The 19,949-nt window shown below is 35.5% G+C and overlaps 1 protein-coding gene across 2 annotated transcripts in view; it reads left to right on the forward strand.

Moving 5' to 3' along the window:
- The window catches only part of MAP3K1 (mitogen-activated protein kinase kinase kinase 1), a 57,673-nt gene that overhangs the window by 14,180 nt on the left and 23,544 nt on the right, over positions 1–19,949 (forward strand). Inside the window, exon 1 of one of the 2 annotated variants that reach the window (XM_038123521.1) lies at positions 485–5,595. The exons of the other annotated variant lie outside the window; for it this stretch is intronic. Within the exon in view, the coding sequence (XP_037979449.1) occupies positions 5,573–5,595 (23 nt within the window). The 5' untranslated portion in view covers positions 485–5,572. Of the gene's footprint in view, positions 1–484; positions 5,596–19,949 lie in introns of those variants that run through there. 2 annotated transcript variants of the gene reach the window in all.

Genomic DNA, 19,949 nt, shown 5'->3' on the forward strand with positions numbered 1-19,949 from the left:
GCAATTTAGATTTTTACTTTCTGAAGATACTTCAGCATAATTGTGGATATAAAGAATTACAGAAATCAGTTCTGGATGAGTTTGGCTTCATCAAATCAAAAACGGATTAAATGAGATGGGCCTCACTTGTGCCTTAAGTACTTGCTGGTACTTGAAAAACGCTCAGAAACCATACCAAAACTTCAAACTAACAAATTCTTCTTGGGTTTTTTTGTTTTTTGGTTGTTTTTTTTTTTTAATATATCCAGTTGGATTCTCATTCACTGCAGTATAATTTTTACTGTGAACTTTTTTCCAAAGTAACTGTCATATCCCTTATTCAGTGGTTTGGTTTTGTTTTTGTTTTGTTTTGTTTTTTTTAATACTGGATTTTTAAAACACGTTATTGTCCTGTATTGCTGCTTTCTAGGTTGATACACTTCTGTCTAAATGTTCATGCAGAAAAGAAACCTCATTTTAGTTACTCAATTTTTTTTTTTTCTGAATTTCTCATGTTGGTATTTGATTTATGTGTTCTCTGGAAAAAAATGCCTCTTCTGTTCTTTTTTCTTTACTCTGCTGTCTTTAACTAGAATTGCTTATGCTGAAAGTGAAGGCTGGTTTTGAATACCACTGAAATACAGATTTAGTTACTTAAATGTGAAGCCTAAATTTGGAAACGGCTTTGGGAGGCTTGATATTTTTTATAAAATGCTCCTTGGATGCTTTGATATGAATTGGAAAGCTGTTTTAATGTGAAGGCAGGGAAGGGAATAATACAGGAAAATAGTCACTAGTAGTCTTACCTTTTTCAGAAATATAGTGCCCTTTTTTTTCAAAGCTGACAGTGGGAACAAAGCACCAGAAGAGTGCATTTATCAGCCAGTTTCTCCAAGTGATGTGGTTTATTCTGACGTGTTAAGGAATGAGTACACTTTATTAAATGTTACTTACATGATTACTTTGAAGTTGGAAGTAATTAAAAGTCTTCTAAGAATAATGCAGAAAATTTCCTTTTCTCAAAATACATATCTTGCTTGAGGTGCTTTTGGTTAAAAGTCTGTGATGACAATTGGCTTTCATCCACTAATTTGAGCCAATAAGTTTTGGTGTTTTGCTTTTTTCTTTTTTTTAATGGACCAGGATTTGTTGTTGTGTGAAGAATTTATGGGATGGCTTTTAAACAGAAATAGAAAATTCAGTCAATATTAGTTTTACCTTCCCTTAGAACCCTGAAATAAAATGAAGTGGAAAAGCTCTGGAAACTAGATTAAAACACCCTTGAATTTTGTGGTGGTCAAATCTATATGAGATTTCATGAGAAACAGATAATAAATTGAAATAAAAACTCATATGTATTAGTTTCAGAAATTCCTGTTAAAACAACAATGCAGAAAGAGTATCTCAGTGAATTAAGTGCTGTGAAGTTACTAGGCTTGGAACTTTTAGAGTAGTTCTGAAGTGAAATGACAACACTTGCAAACCATCAATCTGCTGGACCTTTTGTAAGACAGGATGGTTTCTCAGACAGCCTTGAAACTTGTAGCCTGTGTTGGTAAAGATTTGTGTCTGCCATGGAATGTGGAAAGGGAAAGAGTCAGGGCTTGGCGTTACTGAAATTCTGGACCTCTTCAGCATTATCATTTATGGCCTCTTCTGTGTTTGCCTTTGTTGATGTTTCAGGTGTTTTCCATTTGTTTTTCTTCACTGCACTAAACAGTAGGGAGAAAAGGAGGGACAAAATATTTCTGTAGTTAGGTTCTGTACTAGGTGTTGGGAGGTGGGCTTCTTGCCTGAAAGCTCAGACACTCATGCTATGCTAGTTTATATAAAGTTGTTCTTGCAGGTGCAAAATTGTATAGATAACTTTTGAACTTAAGATTTAAAATTAAGTGCATATTCTTTCCTAATTACACCTCTGTTTCAGTTTAAAACTTAATTAAATTTATTTAATGTTTTTTAATAGTGTCTATTACCAAGGAGGTCCTGGGAAGTACACTTAAATCACAACATTAATACCAGAATAGCTCTAGTATATTTTGATCTTATGACAATTTAACAATGTTTCCCACTAGAAATTGTGCTTTTAATGATCAAATGAAGCTGTGATGGGGTGTACATTAGAATGTCACAATTTACTTAAAATTGTAATAAATAATTGGTGAATATATGGGATGAGAAAAAAGGTGGTATACACCACCTGGTACATATATTACGTGGTATAGTAAAATTCAGACAAAGATAACGTTTTCTTCTCTGCCCCCCCGCCTCACCCCCCCAGACACTAGTGGCACTTGTGCATTCGTATTTTAAATTAGATATAGACATTTTCACTTATTTCTCTCATACATGAGTATTTTGCTGCCCTTCATAAGGGAGAATAATTATTAATATGTTGATTGCATAAAATTACGTTTAAAAGTTCAGATAAGTTGCTTCCTGCATTGATCATAATTTTTTTGACAGCACTTCCATTCGTGGGCTAGATTTCATGATCTTTTTTCTTCTTAGTAGGAACATTGCTTTTAAATTAATGCTGTTACCTAAGTGTGAACACCTCTCTTTGCTGTGCTATGGATGAAAGATACCCATGGGATAAGAATAAGTAACTTACTTGCTAATGCACCATGAAACTAGAAATAAGTTGTAACATCCAGCTGCTAGTTACATAGTAACATCTCTTAAATAATACCGTGTTTTCTTTACTATACCCCTTTCAACTAAATGTATTACATGTGAATGACTCAAGTTTTCTTTTGCTGAAAAGATAATAACTGTATAGGATCAATATTTGCATTTTTTGAACTGGAAAATTTTCCCTAAAAAAAGAAGGCAGATCTGAAAGGTGTTTCTTCACCTAGATGCATCTTTAACGTTACTGGTATAAAAGTTTTCTGAGACAAATTACAGGTAACAAGTACCTTGCACTATTTTTAGCTTACCTTATGCAGCTGAATCTTTAGCAGATGGTGAGTTTGGTTTTGACTTGATGCAAAGTCAAGAGGTAACACAGAGAACAGTCCCAGTGAGTGTGTTCTGCAGTGCAAGAAAACAAAGTCCTCATCTCCAGTGGAACTCTTCCTGTTGTGTTCTCAATAGCTCTATTATAGTAAATTGTTTATTATTTTAAAAAGCCATCTAAGGAGAAGCTGAACTGTGACATGGTATAGTAAAATTCAGTTCTGTGCTGATCATACCTTTCAAGTTTATTTAATTATGATGTACTTCAAGTCAACTGGCATACTGTGCTATTTGGAACAATTCAGTGCAAAAGTCATGTAAGACGAAGTCACACACACATTTCCCTCTTCTCGTTTTTGAAACTAGAAGTAGTAGTTACTGTAGTTTTACTTTGGCTGTTTTAGTTTTTTAAAGCAATAAGCAAATTGCTTTGCAAAACATGCTCAGATATTTTAACAGAGCTTGAAATTAACTTCTGTTTTTCAGATATGTGCCTGTCAATAACTGTTTTTCATAGAATTTTTGCAAGCTGCAATGCAAGAAGAGAGAAGGGCTTTTTTTTAGCCAGATAAGAGAAACCGAAAGCATGCAGCTGACTTCGGCAAAATGCTTTTTTGTTCCCTCACTTTGCAAGAGAAGGAGTCCTTATGAAGCTTTCTTAAACTTTAATTAGTAATTTTCTTTTGTCTTAATGCTGTCTCTGTTATGACATATACTACTGTAATGTATGTATTGAATTTTCTGTTTGAGAGATTATGAGAATGCATATTTCTTGATCAGTGTCTGGTCATGTTCTCTCTAGGCTTTGGGAAGGGACTGCCTTTTTATTGTAGATTCACTCAGAAATCTGAGGTGGTTTTTCTGGTTTTGTTTATCTTAAATTCTGCTGCCAGCTTCCCTTCATAGCTGAGGTTCCATTTCCAGTGTGATTAAAAAACACTAGATCATTCTGAGTACAGTAATCTCCTGTCTGCTTGTTAAATGCTGAAAAAGTGACAGTTGTTTTGATAGTTTTGTGAAGCAGGAAATTACAGACTTCTAACTCTTTGTCAGAGACTTCAATGTGTACAGCAGGAAGAGCTACTGAGATTCCAAGGAACATGTTCCAGGACACAAAATGTTTCTATTTTAACTTTACTGTTTAGGAGGAAGCTAACTGGACACTTGTTTTGGTTTTTTGGTGGGATTTTCATCTGGGTTTTGTTTTGTTTTTTTGGTGGTGGTGGTGGCTTTGTTTGGTTGGTTTTAGTTTGGTTTGGTTTTTTGTTATTGTTGTTTGTATCATTTTTAGTTATTAGATCATCTTCTGATTTATTCTTGTATAATTTAGAAATCATTTTTTAACATGCCATTGTGCAAATGGACCTTATTTTTAAGATTTTTTTTGCTAGTATAGTTGCCTAAGGGAAAACCTTCATAAAGTGGAACTTGCTTTTCTTTTCATCTTCTGAGTTGTATATACATGATTTCATTGACGGATGTGTGTGTTGAATGTCTGCTGGCACAGGCAACTTTCTTTAGAATTTTAACATAAACTGTAGTTCTACAGTTTCTCCTTTTTCTCTCCCCAAAAGGTCAAGTAGGTTGCTCGGGTTTTTCTCTCTGCCAGTTTAATTTGAGTGGGACTTACTCATTGAATAATTCATTGGATAATTCTAGTGTAGTTTAAATTCAGTAGCATATAATGGCATTTCTGGTTTAACATTTTCTGAACATTGAAACAGTGGAATTTCTTGCATGTTTCTTGTGCAATAATGCTGATAGTGTGGCATGAAGTCAATGACATGGAATATCTTCTGCCTAGAGAAGCCAAAGACCTTTTCAAGATAAATTTAGTCAAAGCGAAAATAAGGAAAGCAAAGCCTGTACCTGTGGATGAGTGTGTTTTCTTAATACCTCAGGAGGATACCTGAGCACTCTCCTCTCTTTTGACTTGCCTGCAGGAGAAGTTTTGATGGTTACAACTCTTTTAATACTTGCATGAGGGTTTTAGTAGAAGCAGGAAGCTCAAGGCATGTGTGTGTCTTTATAGTAATTTTCTTAAGTTACTGTATTCCCGAGTCTACAGTCTTTCTGGTTTATAACAAGTGGGGGTTTGTTTCCTGACCTACATTTGTACACAGAGGTGGCATATTATTCAAATAAACAATGGGCATTTACCTCTAGCATGTATCTTAATGATTTTCTGTACTGCAGTTATTTTCAACATAAGGAGTTTTTTTTTAGTTTTGTGGTGTGGTGAGTAAACACAATTTTTACTTTTTCTCTGAGGTCAGCATCTTTTAAACCTCTTGGGTCATTTTGCATGCCATGTCTTCAATTTTTAGAGTGCAGTCTACATATAAACCAACAGATGAAAGATAGAGCAGATAAAAAATTAATCAGACAAATTCATGTGGAGGTATCCTCCTCTCATTTATCTCTGAAGCCGTGTATTGGCTGGTGAAAGTGGGGAAGAATCTAGTGGGAGGAGTTGCTCAGGGTTTGTGGTGTGGTTTTACCACAGCATGCACAGTTAGTTGCAGTTTGACATAGGATGCTGGGCTGGATGGACTTGCAGCTTGGACTTACAAAGATGCCTCTGTGGGGAGATCCCGTGGAGTGACAGACGGTGCAGCTGGGAGCCTTGTGAATGCACAAGGTCTGCAGTTCTCTGTAAGATCTATTCTTATGCTTAGTCATACTGACATGTTTCCTTTCTGTCCTGGAAATGTAGCATTTTCTTCCTACAATAAATAAGAAACAAAGGAAGCTGTTGCTTTGGGGGTAACTTGAATAGAAAAAGGAAAAAACGGTGATAGGACTTGCTTTCAGTGTTAAGCTTTGTAATACATTTAGTCTCATGGCTGAAGGTCATAACTTGTGCTATCTTCCTGGGCTGAGGAGAACAAATTTCAGCTTTTGAAGAGTGTTGTTTCTGCTCTGGCAGCTTTATTTTAGTAATAAGACTTTCTTCATCCTACAGAACTATAGTCTTTAGTATGATAAATGTTATTTCTGCATGTGGGGATCTTCTCCACCGGAAAAAATCTGTCTTACAATGCATGTGTACTGTAAAAGAAGCTTGTTTGTCAGAAGCATCATCCTGTTTTGTTTTCCTGGGAAATTGTTGGAGCACCACATGAATTAGGTTGGAGATCAAATCCAGACCAACAGTTATCCATTTTCTCATCTCCAGCTTAAAATTTCAAAATGTGTGGTGGTATTTTGGGGTTTGGTTCAGAAGTCAGATCAATATCAGTAGGGATAAATAGAAATTAATAACTTAGGTAGGAAATAGGAACTCCTTAAACTGACCTCGTGTCTGCAGGGATGGTATATGGAACTGTTTCAACAGGTTACCTGCCCAAGTTAGGATAGCTTCTGGCCCCTTCTTCTTTGGACTGGCATAAATAGCTGTTTTTCAGAGCCTGGGTATTACCTAAAGTGTTTCTAGGCTTGTTACCACTTTAGTTCTAATGTTAGTACTTGATCTAAGAGTGCTGTAGCAGCAAACTCAAGATTCTACTTGCATATAAATATTTTAGGTAATCCATTTGATTATTATTTAAAAAAAAAAACTTGGTATGTTTTTAATGTTTTAAATCATCTTAATCTATAAATCTTAGATGTTTGTGTCTGATGTTGAGATCCATGACCAAATTGACAAAGTACACCCAGCACCTTGGCTTTTCTTTGATTGATACAGAGTGGCAGAGAGGGACATAAGAAGAAATGAAACTTGGGTGTGTTCCTTAAGTAGGTTTGCTTTAGGTTGAATACTCTGAAAAACCATTTTAATTTTTTTGCTTTTCATTCTTCAAATTTTTGAAAGCTGCTTGGTAAAGAAGTAAAAAACTTACAAATTTTATTTTTTTCTGTGTTGTCAGCTGGAATAAACTCTCAGTAACCTCTTAGAACCTCCAATTTACACATGTTCTATGTGACATTCAGTTTGATAACATCCTCTGAGACTCATTTCAGCTTTTTTTAAAGACTTCATTATAATGTTAAAACTACCTTAGTAGCTCTGTCACATTCTGCTTATAAATAGGAAAGTCTTGGAAGTTTGTTGCAGCTTGCTGGAAGCTGCTTTATCTGGCAGAAAAATGTAGTACTTCTCATTTTTCTGTTTTTGTGATCTAGTTCAATTCTGGCCTGTAGGGTAGATTTTGTGTCAAATTTCCCCTTTATTGTATGATTACATGATTAAGTTGAAATATTCAGAAGAAAATTGTCAGCTGTACTTGTGTTTTTGAGAGAACATTCAGCATTCCTACTTAGTTGATTTTGCGTTTTCAAGTGAGCTGACTAGGAAAAATGTTGCAGGTTTTTTATGCATGACAGATTTTAAAAGATTAATTACACAGTTTTTTTCCTTAACAGCCTTTTAATATTTCATATTATATTTAATTGTAGGAAAATGAATTTTAAAAGTTGGCCTCAGGAAGTAGTTATTTTGAAATGAACTGCATAGAAAACAAAGCTTTCAATCACGGCTTCAGTTTGAAATCTTACTCCAGCTTTATATATGAAGTCTAACTGTGCCCTGCCCTGAGCAGGGGAGTGCAGCAGTCTTCATGAGTCTAGATTCACATCACACTGCTGTAGCAACATTTTCTCACAAGTGTGAGAATTTTCTTTAGACATTTTCTTTAAGTGTGGCACTCAGCAGTGGCACAGCCTCCAGTCTGTGGTTTGTGTGTTCCATCCAGTGCTGAATTTTGTGTCACACTGGGTGCAGTGACAGTGTTAAGTGGTAAATTAAAAACCAGGAGATGCTCTAGGAGATGAGGGCTGCAGTTGTGCTATATCTCTCTAGAGCAGGTAGATGTGTCCATAAACAAGACCACATTTTCTTCCCTTTTGTCGTTAAAGTGTTAATTGTGAATTAATTCTAAGGAAACTACCTGAAATCCAACTTTGCTGGGGCATTAAAGCTTAGTACATAGGAAGATCCAGGTAAAACATATCTGTGCATTAAAGAAGCACTCATGTTAAAGTTTCCTTGTAGGGAGGAATATATATGATACGCTTCCAGCAGCATACAAAGTTCTTTCATCTTGCTTTACAACTTAAAAAAATACTGTCCTGTACATAGAGCTTTGTGTAGCAGGCTTTCTGCTTAACATGTTGATTTTTAAAATGCTTTATATGTTGGCGGCAACAAAACAGAATATGAAATACTTTTGTTCATGATCCTTTCATAAATGAGGGATACTTACACCAGGGATTGACAAAGCACACATGCTTTTCCCATACAGCTTTAACTTGTCCTGAAAGTTATTTTCTTCCTTACAACCACCATCACCAGCCTCAATAAAAAACAAACCACAAAACCCCCAAAATATTCCAAGTACAGTACATGTGAAACTGAAAATCAAAGTTCTGATACTTTTTTATGAAAACTAAAGCATGCTGGCACAATTTGAATAAAACATCTGCTATTCACTACTGAAGTTTCTTTTGAACTATTTTAAGTAAATTACAGAAATGTTTTCATTTCCTCTGCTGCCTGAATCATACTTACTAATTCCTAATAATGATGTTAATCAGTTGGTGGAATAAAACCAAAGTATTGTAATTTAACTTTTCCTTGTTTTAGATTGCTTATTTCAAATGGATGGTAGACTGGGCGTATTGGGTTTTTTTTTTTTAGGGAGGCATGCTGAGAACTATGGAAAAATCTTACTTAGGATAATGGAGTACTTTCAGTTGAGGATGTTTCTGGGAGTTGACTTCTGAGCTAAAGGCCAAATATATATGAATAAAATGCAGCCACATCAATTATACTAGAAGTCTCCAAATCTGCACAGTCACAGAAGACATCTTAAAAAAAAAAAAGTAAAAAAGGTGATAGTTGACATATGACTTGATTGGTTTGTATTGTAGGACAGATACTTCTGAACCATAAACCTGCATATTTCTCCAGGATGAACAGCTTAGTTAACAAAGCTAGAATAAGAAAGGCAGGGCTTCTCTGTACAAAAGTACAGTTTTGAAATAAAGTCTGCAAATAAAGACATTTGAAAACCATGCTGTAAAATTACTTAAGAAGGCTTTCTTAACAAGCCCAAATTTACTTGAAATTTTAATTTCAGTATGACCTTACTTCTTACGTGTAATAGCGAAATGTCATCTTCCAGGCAGATGTTTGTTTATACAAGTTTCTCAAACATGTTTCATGAGAAGTTTGAGAAAACCCTGGAACTTTTTTGTTTGTCTGTGAGGTTAAGTGATGTTTCAAGCAATCAAAAATGTTTGTAATTATTTTAATTTTGGCGTATTGGAGAAAGTTTGCTTTTATGCATACCCTAATTTTAATTAGTATAGTTATTGTTATAAAAGCTTTAGTACATTCAGCTTTTCTGGTTTCACAAAAGCACTACACTGCTTTCATGTCACTGTAAAGTTCAGCTAAGCCTTAGTGTTTCATGAGAGCCTAACCACATGTTTTATATCAAAATTTTAAGTTAATTCCTTTGGGTGTGGAGGCAGTAGTGAAGCAAGGGAATGTTATCATTACAGTGCAGAATATTTAGACATTGTGAACCTCATATAGGAGCATCCCAGCATTCTTCATATATCCAGAATATTAATGAAAGGATTTTGCTCTTATTATTTTAATATTCAAAATGGAAGCTTAATAATAATGTATAAATTTCAGAGAACTGCTCCATCAGTTCAATTAATTTAGATGGGGTAGAGGTCAAACACAACTGTGGACAGGAGATGGATGTTTGAGGGTTGCATTGATGAGCTTATATGAGTAGTGCACAAAAGCCTGTGTACTATTGCAGAACAAGCACAATGTTTGTCTTTTCGGCTATGTGGGAGAGCAGTTAAAAATCTGAAAATACACTTGTGTGTTAATGGGTTTTTTTTTTCTTTAAAGCCATGGACTTCACAGAGTGCTGCTATCTCAGCTGAAGCAGTGCTTGAGGGTACAATAACAAATGGTTACTAACTGTTTCTTGTCTATAAACTTTGAGGGTCCTTTACTGTGGAAGAATTTCATGGCAATTCTTAATAAAATTTTTCTTGGTTGCTGGTTCATGGCTTGAAGTCTTTTCTTGCTGTTCTACTTTGACTTTATTGTTGAAAAGTTTGGATGGCCACAGACTTGCTGCCAGCTACCTGAAAGATGATCTGAGTAGTTGTTGGTTTTAAGTGACTAAAGAAAAATATGTCTTAAATGGTAACCGGTATCTTAAGTGGTCAATAATGTAAAGAAAATCATAACCTTTTGTCTTGAATGTTGACAGTCAATTTTTGATGAAGCAAGAAGTTTAATGGGCAGATAGTTACAAAGAGTGATAGGTCATCGTGCATTTTTTTGAAGTACTAATTACTGCATTTATGATGACTGCCAGTATTAAATATTTAGATCAAATCCCAGGTTAAGCTAAACTGGAATTTTAAGTGCATAATTTTAATTCTGCTTCTTAAGTTCTTTTTTTAAGGGTAAATAGGTGAAAGATTTTTATAATAGAAAACATATTACATGTGCCTGAAGTATACATATATCTCTATATTCCTGTGCTCCAAATAATTATATATTATTTCCACTGAAAATACCTTTGGTGCTTGTCTTATAAACAGTGCAGTAATTTTCTCAATGAGAAACTAAATGAGCTCTTTTGTAATCATACTTTGTTGTAGCTTCAGCAATGTGAGGCTTCTCCTCCAAAGATTATTTCTTCTTATGTGGCTGTGGGTTAGGATAAATGAAGAAGCTTTTTTAAAGTTACTTTTATGTAATACCTATGCATGGTAATAAAGCAATCAGTGAGTGCTGCTAGTACCTTTTAGTATTTTTGAAATAAGTATTTTAGAGATTTTTTCAGTTCAGTTGTTTAACTTTTTATAGTTGTTTGAACCTTGTATGCCCATGAGACTTGTGTTCCATGATTGCCTGTGTTTATTCCTGTTTATATGTTTCATGTTTTTCACAACTTCTTTTCCTCATTCTCTGATTTTTCTGGATGAATACAAAGAAAAGGTAAATTTAGCTACTCTGATTCATCAATAATGTATGAAAATTTAAGTTATTCTTGTAACTCCCTCCCAGCCAAGCCCCATGCTCCCAAGTTACCTTTGGGAGGAGATCTCAGAATGTAGTAATGAGCAGTAACTACTCTTACTCAGTTGTGGTGCTGATTAGAGAGGACAGGGAAATACTAACTATCCAGTTCTGGAAAGCCTCCCTTCATTCCTCTTCAAAAGTGTTTTTAACAGCAGTAGGAGATCGTTCAGCATTTTGCCAGCTGTACATACCGGTGACATAATCGTTACTCATGTAACTTAGTGTTCGTTACTTGTTTTAATATGAGACTATTTATGTTCAATATATATTGTGGTCTCAAAGTCCTGTATGAGGTTAGAGAGGGATTTGTATCTTGTAACTACATTATAGTTCCACTACATTGTAGTTTCAGCTACAACTACATTGTAGTTCCAGCTACACCTACACTGTAGTTCCAACTCCACTCTAAGTACAAACTTGAATAAAGCAGTAGTGCAAGATGAGTAAACATCAGTGTAGATTTGGGGTTGTTCCACAGTGTGGTTCATTTTTTCCAATAGGTCATATATTTTAATCTTTTTGTACTGCCTAATGCATGGAGTGGCTTTCAGTGTGCAAAGTTGTGGTGTAATCAGTAAAGTGATGGTATTTTAAGAATTTTTGCTAAACAATCACTCCACACAATCCTGGAGGAAGGATAATATTTCTTAAAGCTGGCAAGCATGGGAATACTAAAAAGTGCTTGAGTGAAAAATTGCCAAAATAAATGCAAGGAATTGCAGGTAGCCAAAGCATTTTCTGGTGTACAGCTGAAAGGCAAAACGGAAGGTGGTGCAGCTTCCTCCACAACATTTTGAATTCACAGTAAGTGAATGCTGTCTGATGACATTCTGCATGAAGTGCAATTTACCCTCCTCCCCCCCCCCCCCCCCCCCCCCCCTTGCATCTCCACTTATTACTTTTTCTGTAATTAATGAAGCCGTAGGTTTAGAGAACTCAGGATGGTGGTCAGAGTGGAATGCAGAAAGTCAGTGTGTTGCTGTGTGTTCTGAGCACTGGTTTTTATAAGCAGAGGGATGACAGTTTGTGGGGTAGCCCACAAAACCTTCAGGATGGGAATAGTCTGCTGGCAGTCAGTGTGCTAACTGAAATCTGAGCATAATTAAGGCATCTTTATTCACCACTAGGGTCTCTTTAAGACTTAATGTCAAATACTTAATGAACCTGGTCTTAGAAGGAGGTCTTATATGTCACTAGATAAAAATTAATTAGTTTTGCTGGTTTCATTTTTTTAAGAATGTTTCACAAATAGGAAAACTGATACCAGCCGACCTAATAGCTCTTACTCTTACATCATGCCTCAGGTACTGTATGAAGCTCCATACTGCTTCTAATTCCTCTTGTATGTCTTGATGAAATCAGACTATTCCTTTTCATATACTAGCATGTTTTGCATAATTGCAGTATCTATCTATATAGTCAGATTCTGATGCATCTTTCTAGATCAAAGTAATGTTATTTTTCTCTTTTTATGGAGGGGTGCCCATGTTTTATGATGCTGTTATTAGCAGTCACTTGTGCACACTAGAATGTATTGTGTCTAGGAGCCTGGGATTAAATGGTGTATCTGAAAACTTGAATGCAAAGGCTTTCTGATCAAATTTGATTTCCATGAAACAGTGTCTTCAAGTCACTGCTAACAAGCTGGAGTTCTCATAAAGTAATGCTTCTCTTGAGTCATGTTTTCACACTGCTATGTGAATGAGTCTGCAATTTGTAAGTCTTTTTTTAAGCAAATACTGAAGATACTCATTTCCTTTACCCGGACCCTTATCATACAGAAATTTTTACTCTGACAGTATGTAATTTCTAGTTAGTATCCAGATTTACATTTTGTAAGGAGTATGCATTGCTATAAATTAAAACCTAAAAACATTGTTATAAGTAAGATGGGAAAGCAGCTAAGTTTTAAAATAAAATATCAGGAGCCCACTGAAGATGATAAGAAACAATTATATATTTTTTAAGAAGTATACTTGCTGTCCTGTTTTGACTTTCTTGTTTTGTTATAGAGCCCTGATTTGTTATTATGGAAAAATATTTTTATTGCTTGCTAACTGCGCCAATTTTTTAATTTTTAAAAACTGTCTTGCTAAACACTCTCTTCCTTATCTGGTAAGATTCCTGTACTTATTTTCTCTTTATTCTATAAATTTTAAAGAAGACAACATAGGAGTTTCTGAGGCTGTATCATTTTTACCCATATGCTCACAGAAGTTTTGAATGCCTTTTCCTCTTTTTTCTGTCATGGTAGCTAGTTGTTTTTAAAAAATAAGCATTTGCATTAGTAGGTGCCATTGTTAAAGTGGGTGTAGTTTCTGTATGGTTGGCCTGTGGTTAGGTTGGCTGACAAAACATCTCATTGTTCCAGAGGAAACAACCCTGTTCAGCACAGGGCACTCTATACCTGCAAAGCCACTGCCTGTGTGAGCATTAAGGATCTGCAGAACCTAAATCTGGATCTTCATGGTGATATCCAGTTCCCCTGTGGCTCTCTGCTGATAGAAGATAATACTCTTCAATATGTATCTACCATAAGTGGTTTGGGGTTGCTAGGGTTATATTTTTTTCACCCAGCAATTACTCACAATAGGCTTGCAAGGAATTTTTTATGTTATTTCTCCATCGTAGGAAAGTTTCTTGTAACAGTCAGAAATCTCTGTGGAAACATTTAGCCCACTTTGGCCTTGGAGCAAAATTCAGTGTATACACGAATCTTCAGAGCACAAGGCCTTTTTGAATGGGTCTGACTGTCAGTGAGCAAGACTTATCTCTGTTTAGCAAGTTCAGTGCCTGTTTAGTATAGCTTACTCTTTTTATATCATGATATCATACTAGTGATATAAATTCCCGGTGTGACTTGGATTGATAAATATATAGACAAGAAATATGAAAAGAGGAAAAAAGTTTAAGCTTTAACTTTAAAAAAGGACTACCAAATAACAGAACATAAATTGAGAAAACAAATTGGGATGCTTAGAACACTAGGGGCCTGCTTCATGACTTCTGATTGCCACTTCAGTATAACTAATTGATAACAATGATAATTGCTTGGAATTGTCAGCAGTGTATGCTAAGAAACAAATATAACCCTGGTGAGAAATAGTGATTATCATGAAAGCATGTTGATCAGATCATTCTTGAGAAGAGAGCAGGAGTCCTGTTAAATTTCTTTCTGCATCCCTAGTCCACTTCTGTGAGGCCAGACTAACCAGTCATTAAGACCTAAAATTTGTAGAGGATGTTACGTTTGTTTTCTAGAAATAATATATATAAGCCTTCAGGTTTTTTCCATTTGCTTTCTTTCATTTTTTACTTTTATGAATATATTTTGCTGAAAGAACTTTGCAGCAGTAGTCACTGAACATTTGGTATCTGCTAATAATTCTGCCATTTTGAACAGCGCCAAGACATTATAAATTTTTTCAAGACATTCATTTTTTTCTTATTTATAACTATTACAGAAATAATTTTGTAGGCTGTAGCTTTTGAATTCTATGTGGCTTATCCTGTCCTAGTTACTTGTTTGTGTCTTATTTCCAACATTCTTATTGAAGGTGGAGAATGTAGTGGGCAAGTTTATCTGCTTAACCCTAGTATCTTAAGCTGATTCAAAGCATAATTTTTTTTTGTATGAAATATCTGACGTTCTCTACTGGTGACAGGGGAGTAAAATTGGCTAAGAAACTCTTAATCCTGTGCATTATGTGTGGAGACGCTTTACTCTGCTCTGACAGTCACCTAATATACAGTAAGTAGTTTTGCCTTTAAAAATAGGACAAACACTTGAAGCAGTAGGATATGTACCTGACATATTGACATATAAAAATAATTTCCAGTGAGAACTTTGTTTAAGGACTTGTATTTTGGAGTGTGCACTACCTTTAATTCTCATCTTTCTAGTAATGGCTTCTGACTTCTGCATTAGCGGGGGCTGTATCTGCTCTGACCTGATCCTTTCTATGTGTTTGCCAATCACATTTCAACTAGTACTCCTAATTTGGGCTAGGACAGCCTTGGTGAATCTGGAGTGAAAGATCAGTTTGGTGCTTAAGAGATCAAACTTCATTCTAGAAGTGAAGAATTTGATTCTGTTAAAAAGGGAGTTGATTTACATGATATGTAACAAGTTAAAACTTGTTCTTACGCTTACGTAAGAGTTAGAGGACAGCTCTGGTGAGCAGACCTAGGGGAAAGAATCCCCAACACCTATGCGTGAGATGCTACGACCTGGTGCTGATGAGCTAGTCATATAGCTGTCAGTGAGCACTCCTGTTGAGTCTTTGTAATGACATTACTGCTGTTTTTGAAGTAAGACCCAGTGCTATGTTGCGCCACAATGGGGACAGAACTTGTATATTCTCTTTGGCTGGCATAACATGAACTAGGCATACTGTGTTCTGCTCTCTGCTGGGATGCTGAAGTTTGTCATCCAGTAATAAGTATATGAACCTTTATCATCTCATTTTGGTATATTGAGCAAAATTTATAATTAAAATAATTAAACTACACAATTATTATTACCTTTGGGTCTCTTGTATCAATATAAATTATCTACCTCCTGGAAGTCTTAGAAATTCTGTTCAATAATGGCACAAACTTTAAGGGTTTTAGAGATAAAGTACCAACTTCTCTCTCTCTAAAGCATTTAGTATGGAAGCGTAGAGCCCGAGAGATCATGTAACGTTACTGTTGTTTTGAAAACACCTGTGTGTACACCCTGATCAATCTGGACTGCGACTGGCTGACTAAATAATGATAGAAAGAACTAGAGAGCCCTAGGAACTTTTCTGTAATACTGATGTGAGATGTCTGATAGCTTTTTTAAGAAATACACAGGAGAGAAGCCCATTTCATTAATTTCATAGCAAGTATCTGTTGCCAGCTGTTGTTTCATGTTTTGTACGAGGACTCATTTTCTGTGGCCACTGAGTAATGTATCTCAAAGGATGTTTTCAGAGCAAGAAATAAAACAAATGTTTTACATAGGTGAATTTTACTTCATAGAAGCTAGAAAGCCTGTGCAGGAAATCTACCTGTGTATGTTTTGACATCCATGTTTGGAGTTTTGAGCCTTCATCATTGAGGCTCAGAGGAAGGATGATCCTTCCTGACCAGGGCTTGTGAGGTCCCACTGCAGGAGATGGCTTAGTCTGTGTAGTTAGAGCTTTGATTGTGAATATTGTCCTGTTAGCAGTGAAATACTCTCTTTGACAATTGCACCTTTTGACATACCAGCCTTCGAGGGAGTACTCTTAACAGAAAAATACGACTAAATTTCACACTTCTTTAACATCCAGGTAACTCTATAACATCTCTGTAACTATTTTTGGAAGCCAAGTACCCTTGTCTCTGGAAGTAGCACATACAATTCTATTGTTAAGTGGCAGTTGCTGCCATTTATTACCAGGTTGAGAAAGTTCCCTGTGAAGTTTTGAAGTTTTTCATAGTATGTGCCATACCTTTTGTATTGTTAGAATGGACACATATGGTTAGATGAGAGATGTCAGCAGCAGCAAATCATCAGGAGAAGGAACAGGAGACTTGTCAGGAGATCAGACCATGGCTTGTCCATCTTGCTCTGTTTTTTTATTTACTAATCTTTATTTCATTACAATTACTTAATGTCAACAGAGAAACTGTGAGCTGTGCTGAAACTGTGGCAAGAAGTTACCTAACATACTAGTAGCTGACCTACTCAGTTCAGGCAATGGCTAACTCTTTTGTCCCTGTTCTTCACATTGAGCACTGTTCCCATGTGCCATGCCTCCTGGCTGGCTGGGCAACTAACCTGGTGTTCTTGGGACCTGTTGAGGCTTGGATTGCATTTAGCTGGGTGACCATATTCTCAGTTCTTGCTTGAGATCCTCAAAATGAGATCTTTATATCCCATCTAAGGTCGCTTCTGGTTGTGATTGTTATAATAGCATTTTTATTGGACAGATTATAAAATGTCTGCTGTATTGGTTCTTCCTCATCCGGTGCTCTTCCATCAATCCTGTTACTAGCTCCATTGATTGTTCTGGCATAGCTGTTTTGTGACCACTTTTGTTCGTAATGTTTCTTCTGGTTCCCCGTGATTTGACCACTGCTCATATGCAAGTTACTTTTGCTAAATTGCTTCAGACAAGTGTTTAAAAGAAAAAAAAACAACAAAACCCAAACAACTCAGCAGCTAATAATTTTTCTCTTTGCTATGACTGGCTACTTGTGGATATAGCAAGCAGAACTTCCTTTCCCTTTCTTGGTGAATTGACTCCTATTTCAGAGCTTGCATTTTTCTTGTCTTCCTGCTGCTAATGAAATGTGGTCCAGTCTAGCTATTGGATAAAGCTTTTTTACCCATATAAGATAGCAGAGAAGCCAAGACATCTAACTGTTGAGAAGTACAATGAAATGTACAATTGGCAAATGAACTGGAGCTACAGTTGAGCTTTCATTTGCCATTATATACTTTTGTAAGAAAAATACTTGCAGAGAATTAGTAGTGAATTCACTAAGTTCTTAGAAGTAAAGTTTGCTTATGTACTTTACCATAGTTCACTAAAATAGCATGTATAATACATACCTCAGTATAAAATACTGAGTCATTGATCCATTGAAAACAAGTTGCTAATAATCTAGCTACTTTATTACTGTTTGCAGGTCTTCAAAATTAAGACACAGAAATGAAGGACATTTTGCTTTCTCTGCTGCATAAGATGTTGCAGTGATTGTTTCCATGCAGTGTGTTAATCTTACTGTATTGAGTTTTGTAGTTCATCAAGCAAAAAATCCAAAGTTAATAGTGGAATTATTAAAGTGTAGATCAGTGATCTTACGCATTAAACTCCAGTATGCATCACACTGTTTATCTTGCTCAGTACTCTAGAACTCGGTTTAGACCCATTTCTTTGGAACTTTTGACTATTAATACAGGAGCTGATATCTGTTCATTTGAAAATACCAATACAAAGAATTCAGAAGATACTTGGAGTTGGGGGAGGGAGGCAAAGTTAAAAAGTTAAAATTTATCAGAAAAAGTTACTTTTATCTTTTTTTTCTTTGACTCGTGGGAAGCTGAAACATTGAAGAGCAAAATCCTTGCTCCTAAAGAAGCACAGGGGTGGGCTGTTGAGAAATGTAAGGCTCTCCTGGTTCAAGCATGTTCTCTGAGGTTTGTTTTTAGCTTGCTCATTAGCTTTGCACTGTGATTCAAATAAAACACTACCTGAGAGTCACTTAGGTATGTGGCTTTCACAAATAGGTGCTGCTCTGTGAAGATCAAAATACTCTACACTGCAGAATGAAGTCCTTGGTGGAATATGCTCTGGATTTCTTGTTTTTATTTTGTCCTGAGGTACAGTGATCTAGATGCTGACAATCTAGACATTGCTGTGTAGAAAAACATCAGCTTGCCTGGAATAGATGAGGGAGTTTGCTTAAGATGTAAAAAACAAAACAAAAACCCCAAACCCTGAACCACACAGGTTCAGGGTCACAAGGTGAGAGTATCTAGGAGTATGTAGGAGTTTGGTGCAGTCACAGGAAAAATATTTTTTCCACAGACCCAGCAGGTATGAATATTCTAATGAATATTTTAGCCAAGGCTTGATTTAAAATATAAAATATGAAGTTGTTTCAATCACTTAAGAAGTTGTGCTCTGTAAGTAAAAAGAAATATATATGGATATACATACAACTTAAATTCTGCATGACATAACTGATCTACTAAGCAAAAGCTTTCAGACACAGTTGGTCTTTCCCACCTGCATGTAGAGAAAGCACAAGAGTTCTTTGTGCAGAAAAGAGTAGATCAGTTTAGCTGTCACATGAGAGGAAGATAGCTGCTTCTGCTTTTTAGAGAACAAGCAGAGATTGTAAAGCCTCTACTGTTGTATTACATTGTTCATGAATTCAAGTCCAAGGGCTCTAAAAGACTTTTTTTGTATCAGTTGGGAAGTTAATCATGGTTATATGAACAAATGAAATACTGTGTCGTTCTTTCACTGCTGGTGTGGTGTTTTCTGTCTAGTATATGAAGTATTCATGCAACTGAGATGGTTCATGTCATGAAATAACTAATATAAAAAATAATGATGTCTTAACTTGTGCCTATGTTACTTCAGAGCTGTGTTCTTATCAAATATTTTTTGTCCTTGAACAGATTTTTTTGACTGACGAAAAAATTTAAAGCTGACTTTTTTTACACAGTGGTTTCTTCCACATTTGAAATTTTCAAGCACATTTTTCATTTGGACTCTAACTACTGCTATAATAGCTTTGGTTTTCATTAATTGTCACTACTTTTGCCTCTGTATCTAGAAGGCAGTGTTATGAAATTCACTTGCATTACTTTTAAAATTAAGCAAGCATGAATGCTTAACCTCTGAAAAAACATTAATTCTTAGGTGGATTGTGTTTCTACTTACAAACATTTTTAAGTCCTTAATCATTAGAATCACACAGTTCTGCATATCTAAAATCAGTTATTAATAGTAGGTTTAGAAGTTAGCTTGAAAGAAAATATATTTTCTTTACAGTGTCCATCTGCTTATTACGTTTCAGCACTGAACAGGAAGTATTATTTCCTGCCTCAGAATCCTTTGTTTCCTTTGTCTCTACAATGAGAGAAGAAAAAAAATAACAGTACTCTCCTTCTGACCTGCAAAAATTTCTCATTTTCTTTAAAGCACATTTATTTGTGCTTTATGTGATATATGTGCTTTATGTGATAAATGACCTTGGTAATATAATGCTGCTGAAGATAGGAATTGTAGTTTTAACATAATTTTATTGCAATGAATATTGCAGGGAATATATTTTTAGGTCATCATAAGATACATAAATGCAGTTGTGACTGCATGGTTAAATGTTTTAGAAGCTGAGATTGCATGGAAGAAAGCAGTGCTTGTAGCTAAATTATTACATTCTCTCCCTTTTTAAGTTGCGATTTTATTTTTGG

This window comes from Motacilla alba, chromosome Z, assembly GCF_015832195.1.
Source record: "Motacilla alba alba isolate MOTALB_02 chromosome Z, Motacilla_alba_V1.0_pri, whole genome shotgun sequence".
Classification (NCBI taxonomy): domain Eukaryota; kingdom Metazoa; phylum Chordata; class Aves; order Passeriformes; family Motacillidae; genus Motacilla; species Motacilla alba.